Source organism: Gambusia affinis, linkage group LG16 (genome assembly GCF_019740435.1).
Source record: "Gambusia affinis linkage group LG16, SWU_Gaff_1.0, whole genome shotgun sequence".
In the NCBI taxonomy this organism is placed as follows: domain Eukaryota; kingdom Metazoa; phylum Chordata; class Actinopteri; order Cyprinodontiformes; family Poeciliidae; genus Gambusia; species Gambusia affinis.
The window spans coordinates 22,575,549-22,603,230 of record NC_057883.1 but is presented as its reverse complement, the minus strand read 5'-3'; the positions used below and the strand labels follow the sequence as shown (position 1 = coordinate 22,603,230).

General features: G+C 39.5%; 3 protein-coding genes across 9 annotated transcripts in view; 2 read left to right on the top strand and 1 right to left on the bottom strand.

The window, feature by feature from the left end:
• Positions 1-1,074: 1,074 nt before the first annotated feature.
• On the top strand, positions 1,075-12,762 carry grhl3 (grainyhead-like transcription factor 3). 4 transcript variants are annotated; one of them, XM_044142071.1, is made up of 15 exons: positions 1,075-1,268; positions 2,547-2,712; positions 2,813-2,865; positions 4,230-4,479; positions 4,567-4,800; positions 5,283-5,394; positions 6,570-6,664; positions 7,141-7,299; positions 7,402-7,477; positions 7,875-7,996; positions 8,772-8,797; positions 8,919-9,004; positions 10,745-10,830; positions 10,943-11,007; positions 11,895-12,762. In XM_044142071.1, the coding sequence occupies exons 1-15, from the start codon at positions 1,252-1,254 to the stop codon at positions 12,010-12,012; spliced, it is 1,665 nt and encodes a 554-aa protein (XP_043998006.1). In that variant the 5' UTR covers positions 1,075-1,251; the 3' UTR covers positions 12,013-12,762. The 4 variants fall into 4 exon arrangements, with proteins under 4 accessions (XP_043998006.1, XP_043998005.1, XP_043998004.1 ...); XM_044142070.1 differs by having other exon boundaries at positions 1,127-1,268; positions 8,769-8,797; XM_044142069.1 differs by having other exon boundaries at positions 1,127-1,268; positions 4,227-4,479.
• Positions 12,763-14,467: 1,705 nt separating this feature from the next.
• cldn23l (claudin 23-like) lies at positions 14,468-22,204 on the top strand. 3 transcript variants are annotated; one of them, XM_044142063.1, is made up of 4 exons: positions 14,513-14,769; positions 17,165-17,243; positions 18,287-18,332; positions 20,286-22,191. In XM_044142063.1, exon 4 carries the CDS (start codon positions 20,362-20,364, stop codon positions 21,223-21,225), a length of 864 nt encoding a protein of 287 aa, XP_043997998.1. In that variant the 5' UTR covers positions 14,513-14,769; positions 17,165-17,243; positions 18,287-18,332; positions 20,286-20,361; the 3' UTR covers positions 21,226-22,191. The 3 variants fall into 3 exon arrangements, with proteins under 3 accessions (XP_043998002.1, XP_043997998.1, XP_043997999.1); XM_044142067.1 differs by lacking the exon at positions 17,165-17,243 and having other exon boundaries at positions 14,468-14,769; positions 20,286-22,204; XM_044142064.1 differs by lacking the exons at positions 17,165-17,243; positions 18,287-18,332.
• A 564-nt stretch (positions 22,205-22,768) lies between these two features.
• Positions 22,769-27,682, bottom strand: part of cnksr1 (connector enhancer of kinase suppressor of Ras 1) — a 30,681-nt gene continuing 25,767 nt past the window's right edge. Inside the window, exons 17-21 of one of the 2 annotated variants that reach the window (XM_044142062.1) lie at positions 27,300-27,370; positions 26,966-27,027; positions 26,791-26,875; positions 26,105-26,289; positions 22,769-24,911 (exon numbers count right to left, since the gene is read on the bottom strand). In XM_044142062.1, the coding sequence (XP_043997997.1) occupies positions 24,102-24,911; positions 26,105-26,289; positions 26,791-26,875; positions 26,966-27,027; positions 27,300-27,370 (1,213 nt within the window). In that variant the 3' untranslated portion in view covers positions 22,769-24,101. Of the gene's footprint in view, positions 24,912-26,104; positions 26,290-26,790; positions 26,879-26,965; positions 27,028-27,299; positions 27,371-27,682 lie in introns of both variants that reach the window. The other variant, XM_044142061.1, reaches the window with a different exon arrangement.

The window sequence follows — 27,682 nt, the reverse complement described above, 5'->3', positions numbered from 1 at the left end:
TTTAGGGGAAATTAAAAAGAAAATATATACATTTCTTGACGAAAACACACAATGTAAGGAAAAGTAAAAAAAATATACATTTTTGGATGACAGCACAGGTATGAAGGAAAGGAAAAACAAAACATGTACATTTCTTGACAACAACAAATGTGTAAGGATAAGGGAAAACTAAATACATATTTATGATTTTATTTCTTATTTTGTCAGTTTTGCTCTTCCATAATATGAGAGTTATCAGAATTAAGTAATAATTGTTCTTCCACTTCCCAACTATCTCACAAAATCCCAAACATTCATTGAAGTTTATGGTTGCAATGTGCCAAATTCAAAGGATGGGAACCTTTTTCTGCTTACAACTTGCCTTGTTTTTCCCCGCTATAGTATTTGCTTTTATTCTGTTTTTACTCTCTATATTTTATTTTATTTTTGGACAAAATAATTTTCTTTGCAGGGATCAATAAAGTAATCTTGAGTCTTGAATAACTCAGGATTAAATTTAAAAAGGAATGTTTTATTGTGCACTAAATATCTTTTGCAACATTAAAAAGCTTCCTCTTTCATTCCAAGTTTAGGCTAAACCCAATAATCCAACAGAGGCGGATATTTTCCCTAAACGTAGACCTGCTTGTTTCATCAGTAAAACGGATTAAATGGTGGTTTTAATTTACTACCTTCACCTCAGTCCGGATAGTTTGGAATAGAATTTAAGAAGCAACAACAAAAAATAGGTTAACTTAGAAAAAACAACCTATTTTTTCCCCCCAATTCCCAAAACAGAAATAAATGAAAGAAACCAAAGCCAGAGTAGAGGTGAAAAATGATACTGAAAAACTATTGACATGTTAAAGCCAGGCTCCTTGCCTTTGTTCCCGTCTCTCAGTCATTATCAAACCTTTCACACTTGACTGATTCCCCATCTCTTTTTTTGTGATTCACCTAATGAGATGCAAGACCCTCCCACCTGAGATTGTCATGCAAAATAACCTGCTAGCTGCTGCGCTCTCATGCACGAGCATGCAGGTCTCCTCCTCCACCTGTCCTATCAGACACCTGTTGCAGAGCTTTCAGCCAATCAGATGAGAGAAGCAGACTCTGTTCTGGCATGACATAAAACTGGGCCTCTTTCAGAGGAAATCACTGCAGTTGACTAATCTGTGTCTGATCTTCTGTGCTAGACTGACACGGAGAGAAGAGTTCAGACATACAGTGAAAATCTAAAGGAGCCTGTTCAGACTAACTGGTACAGGAGAGATGACCAAAGAGACTGAGTAAGTTTACTTATTTAAATATTTTGCCTTAAAATGTTAATTTATAAAACTGTACTTGTAAGTAGAAGTATAGTAGTGCTGTAAATGGTTTGTGTATACTTTCCTTTGTTTTCCCATTTTTTTTATTTTGCAATGGGACCCCCATGTGAAAATCCTTCTGCTTTTTAACTGGGATTTTTAACAGGGAAAATTGATACGGACAGGTTGTATTAAAAGCGCAGAGGCTGACACACACTTACTGGATCCGAGACTGCAGTGGGTCTGTTTCAGCTTGTGTTGGCGATAACCTAGGGGCCACGGAGCACAAAGGGATTGTGGGAAATGAGAATCTCCACTGGAGGTGTTGGAGCGCAATGACAGCATGTGATGCATTGAGTTACACGGTGGTGAAACGTTAGACAGGAGCCCACCTCATCTGAAATCAAGTCCTGGTTTCTGGGTGAAATGTAGAATAAGTCTGAGCGGGAATGTTTATTCTATCTGTTGCAGGTGCATGTCTGAGCATTTGGAGGAGTTTTTAACCCAAGTTGGGGAGAAATTTAAGTTTAAAAGTCCAGTTTCCAAACTTGAAATTTAGCTGGGAGTCACAACATAAATGGGATTTCTTGTCCCTGTGTTCTGACTCAGACGTAGCTGTGAAAAGCTGTGGTCTCGTGTGTCTGTCAGCACATTTTATTAACTGTTTATCCAGGTTAAACTGCGGCTGTTTGTTCATTAGTGGCTGCAGACTCACACTAAAGAAGGGGAGGGCTGGGGGGCTTATCCTGGCAGGGTGCTTGTTTACAAATCAGTGTCACTGTGAGTCTTTCTAAACAAGTCATATCCTCACAATCCCAGCCTTTAGTTATTTTACAACTGAGATGGAAAAGCACAGCTAGTTTCTTGGTTGTAGATGCTGGCTTCTTTTTAGCAGAAAATAAATCAGACTGCATTTGTGCAAATAACGAGGTTTATATAGGATTTAAGCATGTGGTTTCTACCCTGTTCATGCTTGAAACCACAAAGCGCTACACCTGCGTATGTGCGTGCTTGTTTATGTGTTGTTGAACCCTTTTGACACTACGGCTCCTGAGGGTTCTTACTCAGCTCTGTGGTTTTGCAATCGAAACCCTCCATGCGACAGGGCAAGTATGTACAGTGCTCAAGGCCCAGGAGCCTCCGCAGCTCGTCTCCAGCTCACTTCGGCTCTGTCAAAACCTCTCACACCAAGAAAATACATGACTTTTTATATCGTTTTGTTCAAATAAATCAATCTAAACTCTTTGATTCCTGCTGCAGGACTCTGGGACTGGCCTTTCAGAGCGAGAACTTCAGCTATAACCATTGTACAAACTACGTAATGGACTCCTGGCCCTACCCGGACACCCCCAACCCGGAGCAGAAGTTTAGACTCAACCCTGGAGAACCCATGACAGCCTTAACAATTCTTCAGGAACAGTGCAGGGTAAAAAAAATTAAGAATTTTCACACCTTAATAAATTAATTTCAGATTATTTTGATGTTTTTATTTAATATTTTTTTATTTTCTTCTTTTCCACAACTAGAAAGAGCAGAAAGCTGCTGCCTTCAACCGCAACATCTGCAAGCCAACAGAGAGGTCAGCTGAATTTTACAGAATTCCCAAATTTTCCCCCAGAATTCCAAAGAAGTCCACAATTAAATCCTAAAAAACATACATTGTCTGTGAGAAACAGTTCTTCGTTTGACCTTAAGAAATTTAATCCGTGTATTTATTCTCTTCTCTCTTGATGAAACTTATGACAGTCATAATTCATAAAGGAAAAATGGCAGGTCTTTCGGAGGTCATAAACTCATGAGTGGGTAATCCCGTAGCCAAACAGAGCGGGAGGGATTATTGTCTCCAGCCCTTCCATTCACAGAAGCTTTCTCCATCATTGTCTGCCTTTCTGACAGTTTCACAACAGGTTGCTGCTGCTCCTTGCTCCTCCTGAGGTGGCTGAGAAAAGGCCACTGACGGGGCGCAGTGTTGTCCCCTCAAACCTTTTCAATGGAGAAATGCAAACACAGGGCCGGGGAAAGAAGGCCCGGATTAAGAAACAAACAGTTCCCACCCAGATGCAAAGCCTGCTGTTCTGCAGGCAGCTTTTGGCGCTCTAGCTGCTGCACGTGTCGCCATCTTCACTCGCATTCAGTGGTGCTTTTTGATGTAGGAGATGTGGCTCTCCACCCAGGGCTTTATGCTAACAAGGGGTGGCAAAGGGTTTGTCAGTTCAAGGTTTCTTTAAATTAATTGTGTTTTCAGCTAAGTGGAAGTGCAACCCTTCCAAGCAAATTTAAGAAAATATGGACCACTGCTGGCTAACATTGTTGAAGTTTATATTTTGCACTTAATCTGAAATGTATTTGGCAGAAATAGAGCCCAATAATTAACATTTCTGTTAAAGAAGGCTATTTTTCCTCTGTTGCCCAGAACAATGAGTAATTTGTGTAGCTAAAAGCAATCAGGTTATACAAGACAAGATTAAAATGGCAAAACTACACAAATATTATAGATTAAATACAAAACAGAAGACACTGCAACAAAATTATTGTAAAAAATATAAGAAATTATTCATATAATTCCTCATCAAGATGCCAAACCACAAGTTGTCACATGGTAAATTAAAGGGATATCCTTAATTATCTTTAGTTAAGTTGAGAATAAATTATTCTCTAATGAACAGCAATTTACGAAACTTTAAATTTATTGACAAAAAGGATTTCTGAGGTTTTATTGACACTAAATTGTGAAAAACTTCCCCATTTAGACAAACTGGATCACGTTATTGTGCAATTCGTAAAACCTTCACCGTGTGAAAACAAAAACGATTAGTTAAAATTCCTTCTCATATTTTTGGCCTCTGTATTTCGTATTATGCTTATTTATATTTATATGTTTAGCTCACATAACCATAGTTTCTGGATTCTCTGCTAAACTTTTGCTTCTTTCTGACCCAGCAGGACTCTGACCAACATGAACGACCCGGTCTTGAAGATCCTCTCTGAGATCGTTCCCACCTCCCACCCTCAGGAGGTTCTGGGACTGAAGCAGATCTTCTCCCAGCCCATCATTTCCGCTCCCAGCTCCTCGGAAACGTACGCCACCCTGAGCAGCGTCACAGACACGTGCGACAAGCAGGAGCTCAGCAGCATCTTTGACCTGATGCAGAAGTGGCCAGACCACGCTGCGTTCGCTGACCCCAGCGCTGAAGTAAGCCAGCCGCCATTGTTTGAAAGTTGAATCTTTGTTGTACCTTTAAGTGTTTTCACTAACATATCTGCGCTGTGTGGGGTTCAGACTCTTCCATATAGCGATCCGTTTCCTGAAAGCCACTCCAGCCCCGTCTACTCGTACGCCAGCTCCTCTCCGGAGAGGCCCAGGAACGACTTCCAGTTTGCCCTCGGGTCTCCTGCTGCTTTGCCGCACAAGTCCAGCGAGTTGCCGATGGTCTACCTGAACAAAGGCCAGTTCTACCCCATCTCTCTGCAGGGAGTTGACAGCAGCGCCTGCCTCACCTCCACCAAAGTCAAGGTGAGTGAGTCATTATATTAAAAAACATTTCCACAAAGTTTTGTTCGGCTTTATGTAAAGACTACTGTGGTATTTTTTCCCCTAAGTGTTGGAGGAACAGGTAGCCTATTATTCTTATTTTATTTCTGTGTTGCCAAATGAGCCCTTCCCAAAAGTTTGTCCCTCCCTGGAAGCCAGCTCCGTCGGTGACTAATGCCCTGCTGACAGCCTGCGGACAGGGATGGTGCCATACAATTTGTTTCTATGGCAGTTAAATGGGGCTAGAGTGGAGGAGAGCTCAGCTCGGCTGTGTTAATAGAAAGACAGAGCAAGGAGGGGAGAAGGTGTGGCATTCTCACTACTCTTTTGTTTGCCAGGAAAATCAGAGGAGAAAAGAAGGATTTCCCGTCATGAATGAAACGCATTGTTGTTCAGTAAAAACAGAGATGCTCATTTGAAAAATGTGGCCTGCTCACTGCTCATTTCTGTTTTCTCATTTGCAGACGGTGGTGATGGCTGTGTTTGAGAACGACAAGAGCCCAGAAATGCAGCTCCGCTTCTGGAACCACTGGCACGCGCGTCAGCCAACTGTCAAGCAGAGGGTTATTGACATTGGTATGTTTTATTTTTACACACGCCAAAACACAAATGCGTGATCAGTCCGTGCATGTTTCTGAACTTTCTCCTCAAAAACAAGCAACAAAAAACAAAATAAATAAGTAAAATTATAAACCATTTTCACATTTTTTTTGGATCAAAGATATACTTTCTTTTCCTGTTGAAAAAATAAGTGGCAAAGAGAAAGTGTGCAAATTATGTGACAATTATAAACTTTGACCTATAGGGGGAGCTATTTACGCTATCTTTTCTTCTTTGCTAGCAGTTTTCTTTTAACATATTGTCACCTAAAATAAGTAATTTTAATTTTTTTTTTGTCTAATTCATTGTTTGGCAATAAATGACTCAGACCTTTATTTCAGGAAAGTAACGATATGTGAAATAAAACTGCTAGCAAAAAAAAATAGTGTAAATTGTGCCGCCTGTAGGTAAGTAATTTTTTGGCCAAAGTGTTTTTTCATCGTTTGGTAATAAAAATGGAGAGATTTATGACACACAAATGAGTCCGTGCATGTTTTTGGTTTCTGAAATCAACAACAACAATCAAAAAGGAACTTTTTCCTGTTGAAAACTTATGTAGCACAAAGAAAGTGTGGAAATTCTGTGACCATCTTGTTCTGTAACATTTAGGGCAGGGGTGTCAAACTGCAGTCCTCAAGGGCCGCTGTCCTGCAACTTTTAGATATGCCTCCGCTGCACCACACCTGAATAGGATAATTAGGTCATTAGCAAGGCTCTGGAGAACTGATCTACACAAGGAGGAGGTAATTAAGCCATTTCATTCCAGTGTTTTGTACCTGTGGCACATCTAAAAACTCCAGGACACCGGCCCTTGAGGACTGGAGCTTGACACCCCTGATTTAGGGGGAGCTATATACACTTTATTTTATTTATTGTCACGTTCATAAAATAATATTGTAAGACACTTTTTTTGCTTAAATCATCTTTTGGCAAAAAAATGACATAGCGGTAGGTCATTATTTTAGGAAGGTAACAGTTTGTAAAAAAAAAAAAACACTTGCTTTTTAATTTTTTTCTGATGGGAACATACAATTACCAAAACATGCATGGACGGTTTTAAAATACGAGTTAGAGGCCTTATTTGTCAATAATTTTGAGAAACTTTTAGCTTGTAAGGTTTTAAAATATTTATATTTCTTAACTTCACACAGCCGACTACAAAGAAGTGTTCAGTGGCATCAGCAACTTGGAGGAGGTGGCCTTCAACGCTTTCTCCTTCGTGTGGAACCCCAACGAGGAGGCAAAGGTAAAGACGGTACCTTGTCCTAATGCCTGCATGGTTTCTCTGCTGTCGTGAGATGCGTTAGCCGAGAAAGTTAAAGGAGATACGTTAGCTGACATGTTGAACGGCAGAGCAAAGGAAACGCTGCCAGTAAAACAAAACAGAAAAAAGAATAAGGAGCGGCTGAAGAGGCACAGCAGGAATGTAAAATATGCCATTTCCCTGTCAATCTCCAGCAGACTGAGCCTCTCTGCTGGCCCCTGAGGTGTCAGGTGGGGCCCATAAACCTGCTCCAATTGGGCATTAGTGTGGGAGACGAAAAGATAACTACTTAGAAATAAAAAAAAAGTGCTGCAGGTGTTCTTGTTTTCATTCGAACTGAAGTCTCCTCAGGAAAAAGAAGGAAAAGTTCTCATTTTCTTGTTCAATTTAACTTTCTAAATAATTCACATGAAGAACAAAAAAGGGATTTAAAATCTTTTCTTCTCCTTTCTCCTCAGATTTACATTGGTATAAACTCCCTGAGCACCGACTTCTCCTCTCAGAAAGGGGTGAAGGGCCTTCCTCTGAACCTGCAGATCGACACCTACGACTTCAGCTCAGGAAACAACCAGCTCATCCACAGAGCTGCCTGCCAGGTCAAGATTTTCTGCGATAAGGTAATCCACTCAGATTCATTCACTGTTTTTCCATAAGCGATGTAAAACAGGTATTTGTGGGATCCGTGCCATTATTGTAACCTCCTGTTTGCGTGTCTGCAGGGTGCAGAGAGGAAAATGCGTGATGAGGAGAAGAAGAGATCCAAGAGGAGGGGAAAGAACACTAATGATGCACATGGTGAGCATTTAAAAAAAAAAATAAAGGGATTATTACTACTAGTCCTGTTGCAATAAATTGATTAATCGCATAATAAACTAAAACAAGTGCAATAATTTCCAGTTGCATAATTTAGTGTTTTTCTACTTAAAAACTGGATGATAAACGTCTTATAATTAATTTTATTTGTTGTTTGGTTTATTTATTTGGGATATGTGAAATGTCTTCCAGTTTCAGTGTATTAGAATTTAAAGTTAACAATTATGTTACTTAAAAATGGTCTCAAAACTACAGTGTTATCATTTATCAGAGTAACTTGTGGGACAATTTGCAAAATTTGATGTTGTAACAGGCCTAATTATTGCACTATCCAATGAATGATAAGCTCACTTTGTTGAATCTCTTGGTTTGTTTGCAGCCAAGTCTGTTGTGAGGAGCTCCATCGGCTCTGAGTGCACCTTCTTCAAAACTCTAGACGACCTCGTCACTCAGCCAGTTCTCTTCATCCCAGAGGCACACCTCACCAGCTTACAGCGCATGGTAAGCCCCTCGTTAATAACCGCTCTTGTCTGCATGCACAGCCCTGCAGGTGATGGGATAGGCACGAGCGAAGCAGGGAAAAAACTGTGGGAAAGTATGCAAGGATGGGGGTGGGCTTGGGAAACGGGAGGAAGTGGGGCGGCGATGTTAATAATACCAGTGAAAGTGAAGCTAAACACAGGCTTTGCATCAGATAAGCTAATTGGAGTCGAAACCAGGCACAAGTTCAAGCATCGACAGCCTGAACATGTGGCGTCTGAGCCATGGGGGCTTGAAAGAAAGCACGCAGACAGCCAGGGTAACATCCCCAGGTCGATCCGCCGCACGTCGCCCTCATCTGTTTTTTTTTTACATGTCCTTCACTCATCAGAGCTACAACAACACAGTGGTTAGAGAGCTGTTCAGACAGGCCAGCTTTCCCACAGTCTCTAAGCTTTACATGGGCACGTTGTAGAGTTTATATAGGAGCCAGTAAATATCAGATTATTAAGATGCCAAATGCCTTTAAAATGCAAAACATTTCAGATTCAGAATAACTAAAGTTAGAAAGAAGAGGATAGCTGATTGAATGGTGTGATTGGGGTATGATGGTGCTATCTGCCTCTCCTCATCAGTGTCCACGTCAGTGTGGCTCTGCTAGAGGTCATGGGAAATAAACACTTCAAGCAATGATAAAATGTTTTGTTTTATTTTTCATGAAGGACATTAGGCAACGTCTTTATCAGTGCAGCTGCATCTAATCAGATCTTTCTTCTCCTCTCCATTGTCTCAGCAGGCCACTCCTATGGATGACATTGAAAGGTAAGCGCATGTAAAAACACTCCAAAAAAAGTAAAAAAAACACATTATCCTGTGAATGTCTGTCACCTTTCCATCAGCCGGTTGCTTTTGTCTGACGTGGCTGTTGGTTTTGTGTTGGCAGGAGTTGTCTGAAGAGGCTGTATCCAGACAGAGAGCAGAATGGTTCTCCACCCAACAAACAGACACGCAGAGAAGACCCACAAAGAGGTAGAACATTAAAAACAATCCCGATGCAGCCGTGGGCTGGCTCAGGTTCTCACGCTGGGATGACCTTAAGGAAAACCATCAATATCATGGTGTTAATGCTGCCAAATTAATGCCATTAGGAACACTTTACTTTGATCGTGATACTTGGAATTTCCCACATTAGTTAGTTTATTGGTCAGGGCTGTGCTGTGGTGGTGCAGGGGTTAAGCACAATCCACATATTGACGCGGCCATCACAGGTTCGATTCCTGGCCTGGCGACCTTTGCCGCATGTTTTACCCCCTCTCTCATTACCCACCTTCCTGTCAATTACCTATCAAATAAAGGCCACTAGAGCCAATAAAACTTTTTTATTTTTTTTTAATTTAGCTTATTGGTTTATTTTTACAGTGATGGTTAACACAAATGAGGCAATATCAATAAAAATTTAGTGTAAAATTAGGTACAAGACACAAAAAGAGAGAGAAAATTTTTTTAAATTGCAACACTAATGGCCAAAATCCAACAAGTAGGAATTTTCTAAATTAATCATGTGAATCAATACGCATATTTTGGAAATTTGATTTTAGAAACTATTTCCTTCAAGTGGAAGAATAGCTTTTTTGAAAGGCATTAGCCTCCTGGAGAAGGTTGTCTTTACGTTCTTTCTTTTCTTTTCTATTCCTGCTAAGTTTAGTACAAAACTGCATGTTCTTACTGTTCATGATGCAATGACGCTCTTACCTTACCAACTATAAAACAGCATCATGTTAACTGAAATGATGTGATTCTCTAGTTTTCACACCATTTTTCCATTTAACCAAATTTCTATTTTTATTATGAAAGCAAACGTTCATTGGCCTTATTTCTGCTAGCAACTGGCAGTGTGCAACAACACGCTATACTTTTTAATTTCATTCAGTTTATTCAGTTCAATTTAGTTTGACATATATATATCTATCATTGATGTACAAAAAATATAATCTGGTGCCCTTTAAAAGACAAACTGATTCAATTCACATCCAGAAAGATATTATCAGATTAGTCCATTACAATCCAGTCATATGGATTCAAACACATGCATTCCAGTTCATACTTAGTTATAATAAAATGCAGTAAAGTCGGTTTATAGTTCTAATTTTTTAAAAAGTCCTCATTATAAGAAAGTCCGCCTGAGCAAGCATGTGGCGACAGTGGGCAGTAAAACATCTCCAGTAGAACCATTACTCTGCTCTTAATGAAAAGAGCAGAAGCAAAATGCAGTTTTCTAATATCTGAAAGAGAAATACAGCCAAACATAACAATGCTAATTCATTCTGCTGAAATTACCTTAAGTTTATTTAAATGGTGGCAGTATATAATTTACACCAATGGCATAAAAGTTTGGATAGAACATTTTATCTAGAGACTAATTATTTAATTGGTTAGCTCATAACTTGCTAGTGGTAGTTCTTAAAAATGAAATCTTAATAACAGTTATGTGTGGCACACTGTCACACCTCTTTTTGTTTTTTAACAGCACGGCTTTCTGTTTTTCACAATCAGAGCTATTTTTAAACAACTTTTAGTTCTTCTTTAAAAAGTAAGGAAAGGTGTTGTACCCTTCTTTAAGCCAGCAACAGGTGCAGGAGGGGCAGATCTATAAATTAGGAGAGCCAGTTTTATTTTAAACTGTTTGTTCTGAACCAGCCCATGCCTACGCGCTATAAGAAGTGTTTTTTGTTTTTCTTGGTGCTCATTGTGTCTCTCTTGCTCTGTTAGTCCTGCTATACGTGAGAACCGGGACTGAAGAAGTGTTCGACGCGCTCATGCTCAGCTCGCCGACGCTGTCAGGCCTGCGAGAAGCTGTAAGTATCAAATGAAGACGTTCGTTGATGTCTTCCTCTTTTCACAAGTGTATTATCTTTCTCTGAGCAAGAGCTCACGCTCACTTTCATCTATTCACCTTTCTCTCCTCAGATTTCTGAAAAGTACGGCTTGCAAAAAGACACCATTGGGCGAATCTGCAAAAAATGCAAACGAGGGTGAGTTTCTGAGTCTTGGGTGATGTAAAAGGAACTGACCTGGATGCGAATGCTCAGGGCTTCGTTTCTGGCTTTATCCTCTTCATGCCGACAGACCGGGTCGGTAGCTTTGGCTTCACCTGTGGAATGTTTTAATTGTCGCTCCTTTACAAGAAGGCAGCAGATGAAAAGATTTCTCAGGTAGTGCAGATGAGTCATCAGCAGGTATTGATGTTTTCACAACTGTATCTTGTTGGAACATCAGGAAGTACTATTTGAAGCGATCCTTTCTCAATGAAGGCCTCAGGGCTTCAGGTCACAAGCTAAATGTTGCCTATCAACTTATCGACAAAGATCACGTAGTTTTTACTGAATCTGAACCATTTGAATTAATATAAAAATGTCTTTCACACTGAGCTGAGTCAGAAAAACATGAACTCATCAGAGGCTGTTGGTTTTTAAACCTACGTTAATCTGGGTGCTTTTCCTGCGTGACGCCAGGGCAGATATGAAGTCCTTAACTTGTGACCTGCTTAGATGAGCTGGAACACCTCTGGGTTTTTTTCCCACCTCTTGCTGGCAGCTATCAGTGGGGGAAACAGCCAAGCTAACAGGTTGGGTTACATTCTCCCAGCAGCTCACTCCCTTTTTTTTACTGCTACCTTCAATCAGTGCAGTCCCTGCAGGCGGTGTGCGTGAGCCGCAGGGTAGCTGGCGCATTAAAGCATCAAACACTTAAAGGCTGACAGAGGCCATGTTTCTTACCTAGAACTCAAACAGAAGATGATTTCAATGAAAACATGTTCACAGAAACAGACACTGTGTGTTGTTTAGAAAAAACTACAAAGATTGGCTCCTTTTAGATGTTGTTGTTTTTTAAATACGCCTTTTTTTTCATTATCTTGTAGAATATTGGTCAACATGGACGACAACATCATCCAACACTACAGCAACCAGTCGGCTTTTCTCCTCGAGATGACTGAGGTGGCGGCCGGTCAGCTCCAAGTTACGCTCGTTGAAGAATAAATTCCCCTGAAGGACGGAGAAACACAGCCGGCGTTTGAAACCACCTTTGAAGCACTGCCATGATAGAGCTGTGGACTAAAACCCCCAAAGAGCTGGAACCGGACCGAACGGAGCCTCCAGATTTTCAGACTTTAAGATGAAAATGTTAAAACCATTTCTTGAATTTGTAAATCCTGGTCTGCCCAGTTCTTATGGTTTGTTTATTTGACTAAAATATTTTTAATGTAAAACATTTATGAGTTGCATTGTATATAGATGTAAATAGATTAATATTACAGTGTTTTTATGAGCTTGACACGATTTGCTTTGAATTTCAATTTTCATTTTCAGAGCTCTAAACATCATTTGTGCTCAGCAATCTTTTTTAAAGCATTTTTAAACGATGTAAATTTTGCTGCTTTTAGTCTACCCATCATTTCTTCCGCATACCCACTGGTGCGTTTTTCTTACCCACAATCTGACTTTTCTTTTCTCTTTTTCTTTTCTTTTCTTCTGTTCTTTTTTCTTTTTTACTGCCAAGTCTGTTTCTATTTGTTTTCCCACCTAAAAATTGAATGAGCTTGTAAAAGGAGACATTTGTTACTCTAGACGACGGAAACTGTATATTTAAGTACATTAAAGAAAAAAAGTCAGGTTGGAGTCGCAACCTAAAGTCAGACATTTCCACTGAGGTTTAGTATTGGCCATTTTTTTCCTCGCCCAAATCTTCAGACATTTCTCGACTTTACGGTATGACCTCGTTGAAAGAGTTGATCCCCAAATCCCCCCCAAAAAATTTTCAGGTTGAAGAGGAGACTTTCAAGTCATGCGTGTGTGTGTATGAGGGAAAGAAAAATATATTTTTTACGTAGGGCATCATTTCAAAGCAACCTTGTATCCCTGCATTATTTCATGATAGCAACATGGCGACTTGTTCAGATTTGATAAATTTTTCCTCTTTTTTTCAAAGAAAATAAAAAAATGAAAAAAAAACCCTTTTGTTTTGTCTCTTCATCTGCTTCAGAAGTTCCAACCAATTTGACAATCAAAGGACTTTGGAGGTGAAGTGCATAATGAAAAAGAAGAATATATTTGTAAATTTACAAATTTATCTGTAAATTTATTTCTGTAAATTTGCATAATGATTGTTTTTGAGCAAGTATCAGTGATGCTTCCCTCCTGCTCTGCAAACGCGATTCCCACACTTTTGGGGATTTTATGTGATAGATAAACACAAAGTGGTGAATAATTAAATAATTTTTAATATTCTTTGCAAATCTGAAGTGCAGCATATATTTTCATTTCACCACATAATTTTGCTGTAATTACAGTTTCTAGTTTTTTGTGGTCCAGCTTTGATCATCTACAGATGACATTTCTGCCCTCCTTTCTCTGCAAAATAGCTCAACTTTGTCAAAGTCGATGTTTTATGAACATCAGTTTTCAAATTCTCATTTTGGTTTAGGTCCAGACTTTAACTGCTCCATTGTAAGCTGCTCCAATGTGACGCCGTCTCATATGTCTAGGGTTGTTGACCTGCTGGAAGGTGAACTTTGACCCCAGCCTCCAGTCTTCTGCAGCTCCTGACAGGTTTTCTTTCATCTCTTACCAGCTTACCCAAAGCATGATGCTACCACCACCATGTTTCATCATTATGGAGATATATTCAAAGATTCCCACATTTTGGCTAAATTTTATGTGATAGACACAGACCTCAAAGTGTGATTAATTTGTTTTCTTATTCTTTTCTTTCTTGCTAAGGAAGAGTTTCCATCTCATATTTGCCCTCTTTTCAGATTTTGCAGCACCTGGCTGCCTCTCTGATTTAATATCTGTTGCTTTAGATCAGGGTCTCACAAATTCTCATTTTGGTTTAGGTTCTCCAGACTTTAACTGCTCCATTGTAAGCTGCTCCAATGTGACGCAGTCTCATATGTCCAGGGTTGTTGACCTGCTCGAGGACTGGATTTTCAGACCCCTGCTTTAGATGAATGACCATTTCATGGGAGGTTCAGAGTTGCACAATAGTCTTTCTATTGTAACAGGTTAAACCATGCTTTTTAAGAAGTTCAAAGTTTGAGGTATTTTTTAAAACCCAACCTTGGTTTAAACATTCCTGAAAGGACGACATACTGCCAGTTCTAGATGTGTCTCTACTCTAATATGGCTGATTTGGACACCAGTGATCAGAGGGAATCACAGAACAATTCCAGTTAAAATGAGAATACATTACACACAGGTAAACTCAATGAGGTGACTACTGAAGGCGGTTAGTTTGGATTTTATTTAGCTGTATTAGAGGGATTATTGCATATGGATGCTACACTATCCAGATCTTTAAGCAGAGGCTCAAGAGGGATGAATACTTTTGCGAGCCTTTACAGACTCAAATCAGAGCTCTATAACCTCAGAGAAACTAAAATGTAATTGCAATAGTCTCTGCCCTGCGTATAACAGAGACATTACTGCAGCTGGCGAGAGAGGGGCACAGAGAGAAAGAGAGAGAGAGCGAGATGTGAAAGAGCAGACAGACAGGGAAGGAAGGAGCAGGGAAAAGGGGAACACACACAAAGACAGAACAGAAAACGGCTGAAATAAAACGAACAGAGGCAGGAGCGAAACTGGAGGCTTGGGTAGAAGAGAAAAAGGAAACAATGAGGATAAGTGGAAGATGGCTGCAGCATCTGTTGCCAAAGAGAGAAGCATGTTAGCGATTCAGACCAGAGCAGCGGTGCAGCCTGCAGTCTGCAGTGAGATGCACAAAACCTCTCCTGAATGGTAAGTGCCTGACTCCCCTGGCATCATTTGGGTGATCGTATCTGTAAACTGCTCTAAGCTTGCCCGTTTTCAGACAAAGCAGTGAGAGGATCAGTAATGGTATGGTGCATATGATTCTCAGCTCATAACCAGTTTCTATGGAGATTCTCCTTTTGTCGTTTCTACATTAAAGCAAACGAGAACCTTGGAATCCTGCAAAGTTGCAGCATTTTCAGGGCAGAAGCTTGATTTCTCAGAAGGATCTAATACCCGTTGAGTTGTTGAGAATGAAAAAGCTCAAACTTTGACAAACAAAATCTGGCTTTGCTTTGACAGACATATCAGGTGAGCTCTAATTACAACAACAACAAAATACTCGTGGAAACTCTTCATGCAAATTACAGCATGTCTGTCATTTTCTGTCTTTGCCACCATGTCAGCTCACTGAAGACAAACCTGCAAAACAGGATAGAGTGAGCATGACACAGGGCTGCAGGTATGCATTCATGCAGCTATGCAGACAACTGCTGGGAGCACAACAAAACTCACGAAAAAGGAAAATGTATTTAACTAAAAATGATGGAAAACAAAAAGGCATGCAGATGCTTAAATAATGAGAATTATTTTAAAGAAGGCATTCAGTTTCACAATAATAAAAATAATAATAATTAAAATAATAATAATAAATTGAAAATATTTCTGTTAGAATTTGTTGATTACTGTATATATTTAAGTACATTAAAGAAAAACATAAACAGGGAAGGATAAAAGCAAAAACACAGACACTCTACAACCTACTATTATCAGCTAAAAACTACAATTAAAGCTAATAAGGAGCTTTATCATCTTCTAGCAGGAACAACAGGAGTAGAACATGAAGGAGAGCGTCTCTTTGGTCAGAGGAGCTTTTTCTGTTCTCTGGATTATTTGGTGCTTCTGCACACCTCAGTGGTGGTTATAGGCTGCCTTGAATGTAATGAAGTGATGAACTGAAAGTGAGTTTCCAAGGGTTGATGAAAACTTAGACATGGAGGAAAATGAAGAAACCTAGCAGAAACCTTTCAAATATGAAAGCAAAGCTTTATATGTAAACAAAGTAAATGTTGTTTTAGATGTGGATTTCTGTATGCCTGTGGAACATTATGTGTGTGATATGTAATGTCTGCATTAATGTTTGGACAATGCAACTGGATTACAGAACCAAAACTGTATTTTTAAAAATGATGGAAAACAAAAAGGCATGCAGATTTCCCAGAACTAACTGCAGGGCCGAGTCTGCAGCCTGCACAAAGTAAGCAAAAACTCAGATCAGCTTCAAACTGCAAGAAAAAAAAGATTAAAGTTTAATTCTAAAATATTTTCATTTCATTCAGCTGTGTATAAATTGTGTTGATTCATATTTTAGACACAATCTATCTGATTTATTCTGAGGAAAGTGGTATTCTCTACAACAAATATCAGCTCCAAAAGCTTCAATTCTTTATTGTTTCTCTGCTGTTTTCAGATTATGCCGACGGCCTTTAAGTACTTTTGCTCATATGAGATCACTTTAAAAGACTATAATTGTATTTTTTGCAGCATCAACTTCAGTTAACATTGAGAAATTAAAAGTCTGAACGACCAACCGTCGTCTAGAGTAACAAATGTCTCCTTTTACAAGCTCATTCTCTTTGCTTTGCAGCTTTGGCCAAAAATCAGAGGAGATAAAGATACATTCTTTCACTTTGAGCTGGAAAATGTCTCCCTCATAAAAACGAACCATTAAAAATGTTAAACAACTTTTTATTTGCCTGTCTGGGTCTCATCACAGCACACTTGCATGTGTCCCTATATTCTAACCCAAACAGTTTTGTCTGTCTTCTTAACTTATCCTTCAGTACATCTGTTTCATTTTCAAGAGCAACATTTTTCCAGTCTGCCATGTTTAATAAATAATTCTCCGGTTCAGCGGCGGTGGATATTTCCACGTCCCCAACATGCAGACATGTGTTGTCATGGAAAATTTTAACCTGAACCTGAATAATCTGAACCTTGATGGCATCTCATGATAGATAAACACTACAGCCTGTGCCAGAGAAAAGTCACAAAGCTGCATATTTCAGAAAAAATCATTAATGTGCAAAAGTCTAAATATGATGTGTTGATATGAAAACCAAAACACACAGAACACACTGTGCAGTAGAAACATCAGTCGCTCTTTAGTTTAAATAAGTTTTAGGTTAGCCTTAGATTTAGATTATTAGTAAATTACTGTAGCTTGCAAAAGCAACTTAAAGTTTTTCACATTTCGTCACCTTGTTACAACCACAAACTTTATGCATTTACCTAAACCCAATGATGTAGAAAGAAATATTTTGTAATTTTGGTCTCGTCTGACCAAGTCACCTCTTCCATCGTTTTGCTGTTTCCCACACAGTTTGCATCAAACTTTAAACAGGACTCTCTGCATCTCTCTTACAAAGACAGTTTTCTTCTTGCCACTCCATAAAAACCAGGTTAGTGAAGCACACATCTAAAACTTCTGTCAACAGATCCAACCAGCTGAGCTGTGGGTCTCTGCAGCTCCTCCAGAGCATCTTGGCACCATCCCTGATTAATTCTCTCTCATAATCTAAACTGCTTTAAACGTCTCCCCCACTTTGGACTCTATTATTTGACTTCTGAATACATTTTGTGTTGGAATCCCTTTAAAAGACAGTAAAGTTTGTGCTTGTATGACAAAATGTGAATTCTGTGAGCCCCTGTAACCAGATGTTGAGTCAGTTTGTTTTGTCTTGTATTTCATGATTGCTATTGTTACACTGAAATGTTTTTGCTGCACAGCCTGTGTAACTACAGAGTGATGAATCTTAAACTTTAAAACATCGGTGAAGGGCTTTGTATTAAACTCTAAGCAACATATTTCCCTGTCTATGAAGCCAACTTTACAGTAAATAATTTAGAGGAACATCTGCAGCCTACTGTTTAATGTTACCTAGAGGCCTCAGCAGAAACCCACAAAGCCCGTCCAGTGTGAACGTGTTCCTTCCTGTTGTCTCGACATTTCTGATAACTGAATTTGTTTGACATAAAACCATATTGATCATGTGTGCTGTGTCAGGTGGTCTTGTCTGGCGGTTAACTCGAACTCAGACCTGACGTGATTACTAAACCAACAGATTTCCTCCAAGGTCACGCCTGATTCTCAGGCGTCAGACTTTTAGAAAACAGCTCCCTCCTGTGCACGCAGTCAGAAACATGGCCGGGACGTGAGCTCGCACACACGGCCCCTCAGACTGAGATCCAGCAAGGTCGTCTCATTATTAGAGCTCCACATTCACAGCTGTCACATTGAGACTGCCCAGGTTATTGTATCCTAGCAACAGGCTCAGGCATCGACCTTTTTTTTAATTCAAAACAGGAGCACTGAAGCCAAGTCGTCCCTTTATTTTCTCTACCTGCTTGTTTTTGCTCCTCTTCAGATCTCTTTAGTTTCTCCACTTCTCATTTTCTGTCGTCTTTGTCTAACTCAGTCTTTCTCTCCCATTCTGACTCTTAGAATGAAGAGCCTGCAGGAAAATAAAGCAAAGAGTTTTCATGAAGAGGTATGAGACAAGCCATTTCTTTTAGTAAACATTGTGCTGTGTATGACTGCTGTGTTAATTTTTAAAAACCGTTTACAGAAGAACTTTGTTTATACTGTATTACTTTCCTACGTTAAATCAAACAATTCATTTTTATTTATATTTTCTAAATGCCAGAATAATGAAAGAGATACTTTGCTTTTATCACTTCAATCAAAATGAGAACATTGTTTACTATGTCTTTACACAATAGCGGAAAGTCCAGATGATGATGTCATGAGTGAGTGTGTGAGCATGTGACAAAGGTCAAAGGTGAATGTATTTTAAATACTCCTGAGTATTTAAGTGTTTGAGCATTTGATGTTACTTCCTAGTGAGTAAGAATTCAGGATATCAGGAATGAAATGTTTGATTTTCATAACTCTGATTCATGTTTGGGTGTGATTTCCAGTTACCTGAAGGTACCACCTTCACCTGTTCAAACTATAAATACAACAAAAATGTTCAGCCAGGAGGAAGGAAACAGGTTCTGTCAGAGAGTATCAGTATCCACAAGCCTGCAAAAACAATGACAGCAAGGATGAAGCCATTAATTATGAAGTAACCAATTATTATGATTAATAAGCCAAATTAAAACATATTGGATTTCACTGATAGAATAGTCAGTATAAAAACAGTACAACTGTTAAATTGAAGTTATGTAGTATTGATGCTAAAAGGTTCAATAAATGACCTTGGGATGCAGTAAAGTATTTTTAAGGTTGTGTCTAAAGCACGAACGTCATCTATTGTACTTGCTGTTTTATTGTAAGATGTATTCTGCTTTCTTTCATAATCCCATTTGGGTTGGGAACCTTTGAATCCAGGCCACTCCCTAAGATTTTTTCAGTTGAAGCATTACATTAAATAATTATGTAATGATTACGGTACAGACCTGTTTTTTAAACAAATAATCCCTTCAAGGCAATAATTCTCATTGAAATTCACCCACAGTGGGTCAAATGCATCATCAGATTTTAACTCATTGTTTCCTTGGATCAGTTTTATCTGCTGTAAGATAATGAGGAGATTTTTAGGTATTAATGATATTTTGTTCACTTTTTCAGACATTTTGCAATCATGAGAATCCATTCAGTTAATGGAAATGGATAAAATTGTTTTGCTATGAGATCCATGACATGCAAATGCCAAATGATTGTCTGTAACATCTTTGATTCTGCAAATTTATGGTAGCAATTAATCCATGTTGTTAAAATTAAGCTCTGCATCTACCTTGATGCAACTGCTGCTAATATTAGCTCAGACTGTTAAGTTAGCAGTTGCTTCCTTCCCCTTAATTTTCTTTTCTTTTCTTCTGTTTTCTTTCTTTTGTTTCTTGGTACCTGGGGTTCTTTTCCTGCCTGCAGCTGTCAGATTGAATCACTCTGCGTGTAACGTTGTTGAATCAGCCCAGTCCTGGTGTGCACTAAACCAATCTGCACTGTTTTATGAGGGTGACAGGGGCTTCTGAGAACAACCATCATGATAGTTACTGTATGCAAAATTCAATCTTTCAACCACTTGACTCAGCAAAAGACATTGAAAAGGTTGTGATGTTTTCAGGGCTGTGAAAATTAACACATTAATGCTGTGCTAATTTATATTCTCTGTGTACTAAACAAAACAACAGCAAAGCAGAATTTTACATGCAGCTGTGAACAATGAATGAATAAATACCAAAAGGAAAGACATGAGTAATGATCCCCTGTTCTGCCTGTTATCAGCCCTAATAAAACATTTAAAACTCATTAACTTAGTTCGTTTTTAGCAATTAATTAACTGTGATTAATTCACAGCAACCCTTTGATTAATCTGATTTAAAAACCCCATTTAAGTCATTTGACAGCCCTGCTGTTATTTGTTTTAATACTCTGTATGTAAACATCTGCTTTCAGCCCTACAAATCATCAGGATTTCATTGTTTTCCTTTTTCAGAGTTGTTTCTCATATTTCTGCTGGAGCTCCCAATCAAGCTGCATCCCAATGAACTAACAACCAGATCGTCTGTTTTATGCGTTTTGGGGGAAATTCACTTTACATTCCCAGCACTTGTTTAATCCTTTTTAATCGCTTAGCTACACCTCTTGAGAGATTTAAAAGAAAATCAGTTTTAGCACAAATGATGCAAACTCCAGTCTCCATGGTGATGGGGATCGTCTTCGCTCCTCTGGGACTCGTCCTTGTCTTCACTGCCGCCATCACCCCTCAGTGGCGGGAGGGACAAGCTCGCCTGAACATCGGGGGGACTGGATCTCTCCTTCGATCCGGAGCAAAGGGTCAAGGGGTGGGTGTCAGGTCCGGCTCGGTGGAGGCCCTGCTCCTGCTGCGCTCCGACGGCCTGTGGGAGAGCTGCTTACAGGTGGAAAAGTCCGAGCTGAAGCAGTGCTGGCCCATAGCCGGCCCGTACCAGAGAGACGCCCGGGTTCGGCTGGTGCAAGGCCTGGTGCTTACGTCCTTGTTCCTGTGCGGCATCGGGATTGTCCTGGCTTGCATCGGGGTCCGATGCTGGACAGATCTGCCTCTGAGGAGGGTGGCGGCTTCAGGCGGACTCCTGGTGGTGGCCGCCGGCCTTCTGAGCCTGACCGGGTTGGGGATTTACACCCACAACCTCAGGAGACTGGGGGTGGATCCCAGTCAAGGACTCAACAACCCCAAGTTCCCCCAGCTCAGCCTGAGTCCAGCCGGGTCGCTGTATTTCGGGTGGCTGGGTTCTTGTTTACAGGTTCTGGGAGGCGGCGCGCTGCTGTTCAGCTTCAAGCGACCGAAATGTCCGACTTGCCCGTCCCGCCAGGAGCAAGCCGTCTGTCCTGCGTGCCACTCGTGTCCAGAAATGACCAGCAAGACCGATGTGGACGTATATGAAGTCAGCTGTTAGAATGGGAGCACAAAAAAAACAAACAAGTTTTTCTTCGATACTCGTCAGAATCAAACCGAACCGATTCTCTGCGATTAATCTCAAAAGTTCAGATTTTCATTTCTCACAAGTTTTCGCCTTTTGGATCTCCGAAATTTCCACGTTTCGTATAGAAAATCTCTGAGGCCAAAGTCAAAATTCCTGATTTATTTCTGGCAATTTTTTGAGTTTAAGAGCTCAGAAATGTTATTGTTTTTTTCTTTAAACAATTCTGAGACTAATTTCAAAATTTCTATTTTTTTTGTTCAAATTTACACGTTTTTCTATCTACAATGGCTCTAAAATGTTGCATTATTCAGCAAGAGACAAAAAATTTGTGTTTCTTTAGGGCTGTGAAAATTAGCGCGTTATTCCAGCGTTAATTCTGACTCGATCTACGGCATTAATATTTCTGGGCCTCATTGAAGCACAAGCTGCCAACAAAGTCCGCAAATGTGCACAAAACAGACGTTTTTTTCACACTAATCTGCCAATAAAGGAAGTAAAATTTGGAGTAAATATTACTGCTGATCCATATTGGAGTCTTGAAAATGTCTGTAAAATAATCCTGACAAAACAAAGTTTACTGTAAATATAAATCCAAAAATGTTCCAGTAAGAAAGATACTCAAATAAGTATGGATTTTGAAGCTTTTTGCCTTTCTGTACATTAGTTTGAGTCAGAAAAGGCTGTAGCCATGTCAGAGAACTAGTGTTAGCAGTTTTTAGATGAGGATGTTGGATGCTAAATGGTTTTAGACACTGGATTTTCTGTGTTATTTATTAGCAAAAATGGACAGAAAACAAACGAGATGATCTGATGATGTGCTTGTGTTTCTTTAAATGTCAGTCTTCTGTCTCTGTCACCATGAGGGATCAGCCATGAGATTAAGAGGTGATCAAGAATGTTTAGTGGTGTTTTTGTTTGTATATTGTGAGTTCAATAAAACATTTGAATGATACTTTGTAAAGAGTAAATACTTTGTGATGTTTGGGTAATGAAGAAATTTAGGCACAAAACAAAATGTTACATCTCGTAAATGTCAATGTTAGCAAATTAAAATAACATCAAAACGTTAATTTAAATGTTGAAATTGAAATATCACTTAGAGAATTAGTAATTTCTTGAGCTGTTTGACACAATCCTCAATATTAACAGAAATAAATACCTCTCTGTGTGTCATGAGTCTATTTAAAAAAATTTTTTTTCACTTTTTGATGGCATTTTAATTTAAATGAGATGATCTTATTTTATGAAATCGGCAGGTCAGGCTTTTAAAAGATCAGTGCACCCCTCCTAACAATAACTGTGGAGGACACAACAAAAACGCTGATAAAAATAAAAGGCAATTGGTAAATGTAAACAACAGGTACAAGCCTTGAAACGAGTGTAGAAAACACCTTAACTTGAAACTAAGAAGCAAATGGATTCAGCCATTATTTAGTTAGATTTAAATTTGAAGCCAATGTAGAACATAAATCTGATTCAATAATGAAGGTTTTGTTGTGTTCTGGTCAAGAAAAGCTAAGCAGAGAATTAAAAACATTTTATTTTTGTTGTTAGAGGACAGATGTAGGAAGAATAGAAGTAAACATTGAATGGAGCCTGACATAAACAAAACATTTACTACTGATTGTCAGTCATACTGCTCTGAGTCACATTGATAATATGCAGCTTGTATTTTCTTCAGTAATTTAAATAATATTTTAAAACTATGTTATAAATTCATCAAACAATGACTGATAAATATTTACTTTTGCACAGCTAAGAAAAACTTAATGTATTTGTGTTCTCAGAAAATCAGAATATTTCATGAAACCAATTTAAAAATTGACTTCCTATGCAGGAATGCTGTAATTATCAGATTGCGACTTCACAGTTAGTGAAACCATCCAGAAGGAGCATCAGCCACAAAAAGATCACTACTAAAGAAACCGGATTGTCACAAGCTGCTGGATCAAAACAAATCAACGGAAAGTTTGGTGGAAGGAAAAATGTGGTAAAACAGAAGATTGTGAAGCAGCTCTTTCAAGAGTTTGGAGCAGATCCAGAACATGGACAGCAACTCCTTAGCAAGAGTCAATATGAGGAACAACAGACTGTTGTTTAGTGGTGCAAACACCCCTTCTCAGATAAAAGTTCATTTTGGATTTCATTTGGAAATTTAGCTCATGCTGAATTTTTGATTTTTATTATCTGTGTCAAAATTAACACAAATAGATACTTAAAATGCACCCATCCGGGTACAAGTTTCACTTTTCAATTCTTTTTCATCATATTTCAATTTACTGAAAAATACTTGCATATATTGGATCTAAATTCTCTTTATTCTTTCAAACCTGCATGGAGAGACCTTCACTGCTTCATTCACTGCTCATCCAGACAGTCAGTTTGACGAAGAGTTCATCAGCAAGCGCACAGAAGAGGTGAAGTGAATCACAGACATGAGAGCTGAAAAAGCTTCGACCAGCTGGAGCAGCAGCTGCAGCTCTGATGGAAACGTTCCATCAAATGTTTTCCATTTATACCTTTATTAAGGTACTGCGAGTTAACCAATGAAAACAGTAATTATGGGAAAATATTTACACAACATATGAAAAAGGCATGACCTACAAGAAAATTTTAAAATAATGCAAAATCTAATATATTTCAGAATTTCATAAATATGCGCTGAACACTTGGCAGATTTTGTTTCTCATATAACAAGAGAATAAAGTCTTTAAGGATGCAGCCTTTGACTGAGAGGCAATGTTTAGAGATCCTTGAATATCAGAACATGATATTGTTCTGATCCTGTTCGACAGCTCCGTGGAAAACATCGGGCAACAACAAACGAGCTTTACTGAGCTGGTGAGGTTCTAGATGTAGAAGTAAGGATCACCATCGTCTCTGCCTTCTGCATTTATGCGCAGCTGATTGTTTATGGAGTCCGATAGAGATCCCACAGACAGGTCCAGCATCGGGCTCAACTCGGTAATCTGAGATTCCCCAGGGATCTCCAGGAGAACATCAGACAGCTCCGAGTCGACGAGCTGCTCACCGTCGCTCAGGCTCAGTCTGTATGCGCCCTCCGTCTCTGCAGCGGCTGTTTCCGTAGCAACCGTTTCCAAGGCGACAGCCTCAGGTGTGTCCTGCGCCAGAGCGACGTTCTCACCGCCTTCCACCGGAGCGACGTCCTCGCCGTCCCCCACCGGAGCGACGTCCCTGCTGCCCCCCGCCGGAGCGACGTCCCTGCTGCCCCCCGCCGGAGCGACGTCCCTGCTGCCGCCCGCCGGAGCGACGTCCCTGCTGCCCCCCGCCGGAGCGACGTCCCTGCTGCCCCCCGCCGGAGCGACGTCCCTGCTGCCCCCCGCCGGAGTGACGTCCCTGCTGCCGCCCGCCGGAGCGACGTCCCTGCTGCCCCCCGCCGGAGCGACGTCCCTGCTGCCCCCCGCCGGAGCGACGTCCCTGCTGCCCCCCGCCGGAGCGACGACCCTGCTGCCCCCCGCTGGAGTGACGTCCCTGCTGCCGCCCGCTGGAGTGACGTCCCTGCTACCCCCTGCCGATGCCAGCTTCTCGATTTCTGAAACCAGCTCCTCGTTCTGATCCTTCCACCGCCGGTACTTGGACGCTGTCAGGTCCGACTCGTCCAAAAGCTTGTTGATCTGCAGCAACTCGGCTTCTTTTGCCTGCGAAGGAAAGCAGCTTCAGTTTTCATGCAGCTCTGAGCTGGAAGGCAAACAGCAGGCAGAAGTTTTTCCACCCCAAGGTCAACAGAACGGAGGTGAATCCTTCTGAACTGACAGAAGCCCTTCTGGTTTTTAACTTTAAAGTGCAAAAATGTACAGATCCCCAACACACCTGGTCAATTTACCATTACCATTCTCATTACCTTTAGAATTAAGAAGCATCACATCACCAACCGTTGTTGGTTATCATTTAAGCAATAACTTCTAAACAATCAAAACTTCATGTTAATTATTTTTAATTAACATCTTTGAATAAACACATTTTTGTTGTTATGGTTGTGATTTGCTTTTCATGATTGCTAATTTACACCACTATTAACCATGTCTTGTAATTTACTTTTAATAATATATTATGTATGTTTACCTGAGCGTGTGTGTCTTGTTTTTCTTTATTTTTTACCATCAACCTGCCAGGGAACTATTGAAGAAAATTAACCTTCATGGCTAAATCTGGTATATTTACATGGTTGTTTTAATGTAGCCACATTAATTAATATGCACCGTTTCTTGTGAAATAAATAGAGATGCACCGAACCACTTACTTTTTTTACTTCCAATTACAACTGAGGTTTAGTATCAGCCGATTCTGATCCAACGCACAAAAAATGTTGAATTGACTTAAAACGTTTCTTTTTTTTAAAAACCCAGATATAAATGTACTGAATTAATTTTTTTAGTAACTTTGCACTAATAAGACTCATTAAACACACCAATAGCTTCACAAGTTTAGTCAAACATGGAAAAAAAACTTCAATCTGTCCAGTCAGTTCAATTAGGAGCAAACAGCATAAAAACAACGTAAATTAAATAGTGAAGACAAACATTATCATTTAACATGTAAAAATAAACTGAAACAAACCTTCTTTCAAAAGGTCCGAATTAGGAATTCTAAATATAATGTAAAATAAATAATAAGCATGACATCACTCAGAGCACAAAGCGTAGACTGAATAGATCTTTCCTTATGGATCAGGGAAATCGTCAATCTAGAATTTTTATCGATATCGGAACAGAAACAGATATTGCTATTGGATCTATAGAAATAAATTCAAGTTCTGACATGAAGTAAACTACATTTGATGGAATCATTATTCTCAGGGATGCTCCAAACCTGAGGGCCTGTCCTCTCTCACCTTCAGCGTGCTCTGCAGGGCCCGCAGCGTGTGCACCTTCTCGTTGATGACCGGGTTCTTGTTGCGCCGGATGAACGACTTCCTGAAGTGGTCCTGCGTGAACGGCTGCTCATGGCCAATCAGAGAAACGCCTCCTTCCTTCAGGTTGTTAAACATCCTCCCCATCTCATCCACAGTGCCAGCATCTTAAAAAAACAAAAGACACAAAATGCATGAAAACATATAACTGTTCATTATTAATGAACCAAGAAAGAAAGTGAAATGACTTTCACTACAAAAACACAAAACCTTACAAAGTGCTTTTGTTGTCGTTTCTAGTGTAAATATCTTAAGACACTTGGAATAAGACAAAAATGATTTGCAGGTAACTTTTCAACAAGATATAGGAGCTTGGTTTGAGTAAATAATTCCTTAATATTGACGAAAAATTACTGGTTTCATTGACAGACTATTATAACATGGGCAAAATGTCATATTATAAGTGAAATTATCTGCATTTCCGTCAATAGTAAGAAACTATTGACTTAAAACAAGTTCCTACATCTTGTTGGAAAGTTACTTACAAAGTACTTTTATCTTATTTCAAGTGTACCAGGATATTTTAACAAGAAACTAGACTAAAAATATTCGGTAAGGTTTTGTGTTTTACAGTGTGAGGAGCAGGTCCTGTCAGGGCATATTTGTACCTTTGCTGCCCTCTGTTGAAGAAGTCGGTAATGACGGCTTGCTGATTTTCCCCTTAGGTCGAGGCAGAGTGTTAGACTGACCTTTCTGCTGCACACACAGAAACACACATTAACCCCATCAGCAGGTCGAACCATATTTATTTTTGCTGCTTTGACTCTTTTTTTTATTGCCAACCTTGTTTTTCCTGCGAGTTGAAGGAGACGATTCGCCCTCCGATTCAGTTTCGCTGTAACATTCTGTGAAAACATTAACAAGGTTGTTGAAATAATGACATTACCTTAAGTGTGAGCTGTTTTTCCATTATTGTTATCAACCAGCTGCCTGGCAACCACAGCAACAGCAATTAGGCTCCTTTCACTGCCAACGGCTAACATTTTATAATTCAGAAACACGATTCTGTGCTGACACTGCAGCCTCAACAAGCATTGCAGCTACAGATAACAAATATTTAGAAAATGTAATGAAAAAGCTTTTGCATAGAAAAGTAAATAGAAAAGTGTTGGGTTACCTTCTTCACTATCTGGACCTTTCTGGAGCATCTTGTGCTTTTGTATGGCTATAATCAGACTGTTGATCCACCTGCAGAAAAATAAATATTATTATATCAAAAGTTACGGTGCACTGGAGAAACATTTACACTCCCTTAACATTCGTCATGCTGCAGCCTTAAATATCAGTGGATTTTATTGAGATTTTATTTAACAAACCAACACAAAGATGAACAGTGTGATGTGGAAGGAATAGTCTGTGCTTTAATACAATTTAATAAAAAATCTGAAAACTGTGTTGTGCATTTGTATTCAGTGAATATGTTGACAGACAATTAGTTTTACAATCTGGCCACAAATGCATGTGAAAAAGTGCAAAAACAATGTATTATTTTCTCTTAAT

What these genes read in the sequence shown, in the direction of transcription:
- cldn23l (XM_044142067.1), top strand. Translation starts at nt 20,362, where the DNA reads ATGCGTTTTGGGGGAAATTCACTTTACATTCCCAGCACTTGTTTAATC.
- grhl3 (XM_044142068.1), top strand. An exon ending in CAGAGAAGACCCACAAAGAG is followed by an intron (nt 9,005 to 10,744) that starts GTAGAACATTAA and finishes TTGCTCTGTTAG; the next exon opens with TCCTGCTATACGTGAGAACC. An exon ending in TGCAAAAAATGCAAACGAGG is followed by an intron (nt 11,008 to 11,894) that starts GTGAGTTTCTGA and finishes ATTATCTTGTAG; the next exon opens with AATATTGGTCAACATGGACG.